This window comes from Clinocottus analis, unplaced genomic scaffold (assembly GCF_023055335.1).
Source record: "Clinocottus analis isolate CAN_PGR_092001 unplaced genomic scaffold, fCliAna1.0.p SCAF_20, whole genome shotgun sequence".
Classification (NCBI taxonomy): domain Eukaryota; kingdom Metazoa; phylum Chordata; class Actinopteri; order Perciformes; family Cottidae; genus Clinocottus; species Clinocottus analis.
Genome location: NW_027175932.1, coordinates 13,992,233 through 13,998,232, shown reverse-complemented (window position 1 = coordinate 13,998,232; position 6,000 = coordinate 13,992,233). Strand labels below are relative to the sequence as shown.

The following is a 6,000-nucleotide window of genomic DNA, read 5'->3' as shown; positions in this document are numbered from 1 at the left end:
GTGTTACTTTGCTCTTACTTTTCTATGAATATATTCAGGAATTTAAATAATGTAATTACAAAAACTACCACGGGCACTGGGGATGAAGTATAGAGCCTGTGGCTTTCTGATTACACGAATGTCTGTCTTAAATGGAAAAGCTAATGAACTGTGACTTCAGACGGTTGTATTGCCTTACGTGCCCTGAAGTTGAACCACTCTGGCCCCGCCCATTGAGGCGTAATACCCTCGTTATGATCTCCTCTGTTCTCCGCTCATTGGTCGCTTTTTGGACATCCGCCACATTCAAATAAACAGCGGCGAGCTTCCGCCATCGTAGTAGAGCCGTAGAATAGAGATATTGTTATTATTCTGGCCGGCTTTGAAATGGGTGACACCGGGGAGGCGCGAGCTCCTGTTTCGACGTCAGAGAAACCAAAAAGACCACCGAGCTCCGGGACCCTGAAGAGGAGGGTTTCAGCCCATGAGGAAGAGCCTCCTCACGAGCACAACAGCAGGAGTCTGAGACGGTGAGTCCGTCTGTTCAGACTCTGAATGAAACTCACTAAAGCTGCTATAATAAATAAAAAGCAGCAGAGCCGAACAGTTTGCTAATTAGTAAACTAGTGTTAGTCCGGGAATACGTTCATAGGTGAGCTAACCGCGGCTAGCATGTGTTAGCTTGCTGAATTCCTAGATTAAGAGTGTTTGCTAACGAAGGGGCTGAAAGTCCCCAATAGTCATGAGAGTATGAGCTGTCATTTCTAACAAGCTATTACATTCTCCAAATACATACAAGGCTGTTTGCAGTCTTTTTAACCTGCGTGTAGCTGTTTTCTTTTGCGTCAAATCGCCACAAGATGTCAGCAAAGATCCACTGTGGGACTTGTCCTGCCGCTCGTTGAGCCCGGTCATTGTTCCTATGTATGTATGAATGTATGCATGTATCCATCTATGCATGTCCATGTATGCATGAATTTCCATGTATGCATGTATTTCCATGTATGCATGTATATCCATGTATGCATGTGTCTGGTATAAACTATATGTTTCTATATAACATATATGAGAGAGATTTGTTGTCATTAAGCACATATGAGACTTTGAAGAACAAAACTCAACAAGAACAAACATTTCATGTTTCTTCTTATGGCAAATAATCCGAAAATAAAACTCTTCGGGACAGAAAAAGACTCAAGATTTAACAATTACTACATTTGTTCTTCATATTCATAATTTAACTTGTTTGATTAAAGAGAATTATTTACAAAAAAACTTTAGGTTTTAAGACTTTGAAAATCCTGAAAACAAACTAACAGCAATACTCGTTTGTTATGAGCGTGAGACAGTACCCAAACTAGTGAACCATAGTGTGTCTGCAGTCCCATCTCTGTGGTTACAGAGTGTGTTATTCTGGATACCGGCAACACAAACCCTTATCATTGTCCCTTCAGGTATTCTCTTTAATTCATTGGCTCTTTAAATAACATGATTTGTATCAATACAGTGAGATTCATCTGGTAAGTTTTTTTTTTTTTTAGACTGGCTGACATACAATAACAGCAATCAGAATGTTTTGGGGATTATAAACCCCTGCGAGAGTTTATACTGGAGTCTCGCTTTTTTTTTTTCAAGGGTTTTCCACGTTCTGTGCCAAAGTGGCCGAGCCCTGCCCAGTGCCCAACTGGATACTCTGCAGACAAACATGGAAAAGCATCACCCAATATCTGACCTCCATAACAAAGTTTATGGGAGAGGGGAGGGGGGGGGGTAGTGAGAGAAAATAAGTTTTGATTTCCCAAGTGAGACTGGCATCAAATAGTAGACTGGCAGTGGAATTCATCAGACGGCAATAAAGACAATTTTCAAAGCCTGTGAACTCGGCATTGTAAGTTCTCTGTCCATGTAAAGCACTTTAGTGAGAACGGCACGTTAAATGGGCGGAGGCAGAGATACCCAGACCTTCTCTTTTGGTTGGGTTTGGGCCTCAAAAACTGGGAACAATAAAGTGCACTTAATGGAACAATTAATACAACAGCAGTATGATCCCATTGCCACGTGTGAGCGTTCCTGTGCATGCCTTCCACAGTATCGGTAGAGAGGACGGACGGGGGTCAGCGCAGGGTTTTAGAGTCGGCTTTAACAAACAAGGGCTTGGCTAACCGGGATTGTAATCCACTGACTCACTGGCCGCACTTCCATCAACACGTACGAGCAGGTACGCAGGGACACAAGACCTTTGTCCTCTGGCTGGTGGCTCTGAGGACTTAGTGGAGATACCGATCACATATTCATGAAAAAGCTTTCACAATCGCTCATCTTGTGGGGAAACTTGCCACCGAAGGAGTGGTTATCCATTGGGGGATTTTATGTTGAAAAATATGTTTTCATGATCTGATAGTTTGCTAAGATGTCCTCAGTAAAAGTACAGATGTCAGGTTGTTTTTCAAGTGGATGTTGTGCGTCGTGACATCACTCTCGTTTTTACCTAGAGTTTACGCCATGTGGCTCTGGAAGAGACCTGTCAATCACAAGGTATCCCCGCCCTGAAGCATACCGTGCTTTATGGCCAATTTGACTCTAAATGGGCCATGATTTACTTCATGAACATCATGCTGTAATAAAGAAGGCTTGAAACTAACTTTTGTTGCGCGTAATTGTAATGTCTACAATGTAAAAGTTGTTATCTAGGAATGATAATTGGCGTCAACATTTCTTAAAAAAGGAGTTTTTCCCTTTTTTAAACTCGCATAAAAAATCTCAATACGTAAAGTCTGTTTTTCGAAAAAGGTGGAGACAATTTTTTTAACAAAAGGCATTCTGACAAATCCTCTAACAGGATACACCGTCCTCTCTCTTCAGTCTGTCGAGGCTCACTGAGTTTCATAAGCTGCACACTTCCTTCTCCTTGTACGGCAGTAAAATAGTGCTTCTATAGAAATTAAAATGATTGGAGGGACAAGGTGAATGTTAAACACTGCTTCAATGTTTTCCTTCTTGCCACCTTCATCCACTAGCTGAGCGCAATATGTTGTGTAATTGTCCTCAGCGTGGCCTCGACAATGGACTTTAAAGGGGGAATGTGTGCGGATCTGGCAACACGCTCCAAAGGAAAAGAGGGCAGCACTTTACCTCGACGAGGTCCATATGATGTAGGATAGACAACACACAAGTTGTCTCATTTCTGCCACTTAGCAATCAATCCAATAAAAGCACTTTGTTCTCTCATGTTGGACTGAAGACGGACTGGATGATACAGCGACTCACTATCGCCTCTGGAGGTACAAGTGGTATTACAAAACAGGACGGACTAGCCGGTTAACACACTCATTCCAGCGGATAGCTCTGCAACACACCACACCACATTATACTGATTTGTTTATTCTTTACATTTTTAAACTGAAAATGCTGGGCCAGACTACTGCTTTGATGATCATACAGGCTGAAGATGAGTTGTTTGACAAGACAAGGATTAACTGTGTGCACAACCGTTTTTTTTGGGGGTGGTTCAGTCTGCACAATCTCACCGTGCAGTCCCAAAAAAGGCGAAGCTGTCCGCAGCCAGAACATTCTGATAACAGTAAAAGGATGACTCCCAGTCATTGTCCCAGTAAGCTAAGCTCATAAACTTCAACCTAATTCATTGCTTTGCTGCAGTGCTGCGGTATAGCGTGATAACTTTCTAGAATTGTGAAACCAGACATTGTTTCGACATTCCATTTCTGGACTTTCTACATCATATTTCACGGCTTTGGCCAGACGCCTGCACTAATGCAGCCCATAGTTGTTTTCTTTCATAGTGCCGACCTGGCGATGAGCTTATTTCCCCGGACTCTTTTATTACAAACATCCAACAAAGGTTAGGATTCAGCACTGAGACATTAAGTCAATGAGCGGAAGAGCGGTCATGTTTAATTGCTGCTGTCTCTCATCTCCCTCTGCAGGAATTCCCAGCATGCCGTTCTACACTAGTGTGAAAAATTGGCCTTGGCCAAAAGCCTAATGATGCAACAATTGTCGGGTAGTGCGTGTGTCCACGCCGCGCTCCTGGGCCAATCCTTGTCATTCCTTTCAGCAGCGAGCCACGATGACGGTCAGCTCTCCTTGAAGCTCGACCCATTCGACACGAGCCTCTGTCTTTACCGTCATCCATCGAGCAGCCCGCTTCTCTCCTAACTATGTGTCAACATAGCTTTAAAAACTACGGGATGATGACTCGCTGTGACTGAATTACTCATATCATGACTTCTTCTGCTGGGTGGGCTGAATGAATGATCTTCGTAGGATTCTACATGACAGCTAAAGGAAGTGCTCCAGCAGGGCTGCCACAAACGACTAGTTTTCTATCGACTGTCCATTGTTTTAATTGGTTAATTTAAAGAATGGCATTTCCTCCAAAAATTTAAACGAGCAACTCTAATATGATAGAATGTATTTTTAACAGAGGATTATTTAAATTAGTAGTGCAAATCCAGATTAAATACAAGTTTCTATTAAGCCCCTACCAAGTAAAAAAAAGTAGGCTAATGTCTACATATTCAGCAAAGTGCTACAGAAGCAAATGCTTTACAATTATTTATGATATAAGTATGATGATTATGGATTAAGTAAACGTGTCAGGAGCATCAAAGTGGAGCTGCACAATAACTCAACATCGTTATTGAAATTGCAAGATGGTATACTAAAGTTTTCACATGGCAGTGGGTGCAATATGAGTCAAATACACGTTTGTCATGATTCTACAGACTCAAAAAAACATTTCTTTAGTGCACATCTCAGCAACAATCACACAATAATCATTTCATCATCATATTTTTTAAGAAAATGAGAATAATGCAAAAATCATCCCTCCAATATCACAAACCTCACACCTCCATTTGAATCGGATTTTGGGAGGTATATCTGTCATCTTTAACCACCAAAGACGTGCAGTCCATCGCCTCATCTGGAAGTTCAGATTGACATGTTGAGTGTCCAAAATTGTGAGATTGAGGGCACTTCCTGTGCAGGAGCATCAAGTTAATTCAGCCCTTTGACAGTTAGAAGTCTGAACAACACCTGCGGTGACCTTTGACCCCTGTCTTGCCTCCAGGACACCCAAGGAGCTTCTCGTTTTCCTTGTCTCTTGTTGTTCTGCAAACACATGCTGGTCACCCTGAACCCCTTACAGTAGCATCGGTGCACGCAGCATGGGTGGTCCCAACTGGAAACCTAGCTGAGTTCATTAGTGCGCGTTGGTGCTCCGTTCCACTCACTGAGCTCCACGGGACATGTCCGCTACCCGCCCCTCTTCATTGTACCGCTCAGTCAAACATGTCTGTGATGTCGTTTACTGGGCTTCAGTGGTGGGAGTTGCTTCTGCGTTTGTGGTGCAATGTAAGCATCATCACTGTTTGTGCACCGGGTTTCTCCCGGGGATCGTTTGTTCCTCACTGAGAGTCGAGTTCAGCTGTGGTGGATATTCAGTTGACTTCGGCTCCCCAGGTCTGTTCCACTCGTCCCACACAAAGCGCTGTGCTGCATGGGGTTCTTACAACAGCAACGGCAACGCAAATAATTTGTTGTTCTGATGTTCAAACACTGCATTACAGTAAAAGACTGTAAATGATTGCACAACTTAAAACTGGGACAAATGTTTGTTTTCATGGTCCGTTAACCTGGTTTAGTTTCTAAGAAACAAAAAAATCCAATTCCCCAGTGCGACCTCTTCAAAGGTCTTGTTTTATCACCGAAAGATATTCTGTTTTTTACAACATAAAACCAAGAAATTATTACGTTATTTATTGATTATCAACATATTAGTTCTGTCAATCTATTGATCAGTAAAACTCAATATGTATCGACATGAAAATATCACATATTTTTTGTTATATATTCTTTATTATTTGTAAATAATGGCTGCCCTTTCTGTCAACTTGGGTCAACACTATAGCTTGTCCAAACACTAGCAGACATGGTCAGCGACGTCCAAGGTGGCCGATGTACAAATATTGTATTCAAGTAAAAGAATGTAAATGTTGA

The 6,000-nt window shown here is 42.2% G+C and overlaps 1 protein-coding gene across 1 annotated transcript in view; it reads left to right on the top strand.

Moving 5' to 3' along the window:
• Positions 1-329: 329 nt before the first annotated feature.
• Positions 330-6,000, top strand: part of net1 (neuroepithelial cell transforming 1) — a 28,301-nt gene continuing 22,630 nt past the window's right edge. The window contains exon 1 of the mRNA XM_068586944.1: positions 330-509. Within this exon, the coding sequence (XP_068443045.1) occupies positions 367-509 (143 nt within the window). The 5' untranslated portion in view covers positions 330-366. The remainder of the gene's footprint in view (positions 510-6,000) is intronic.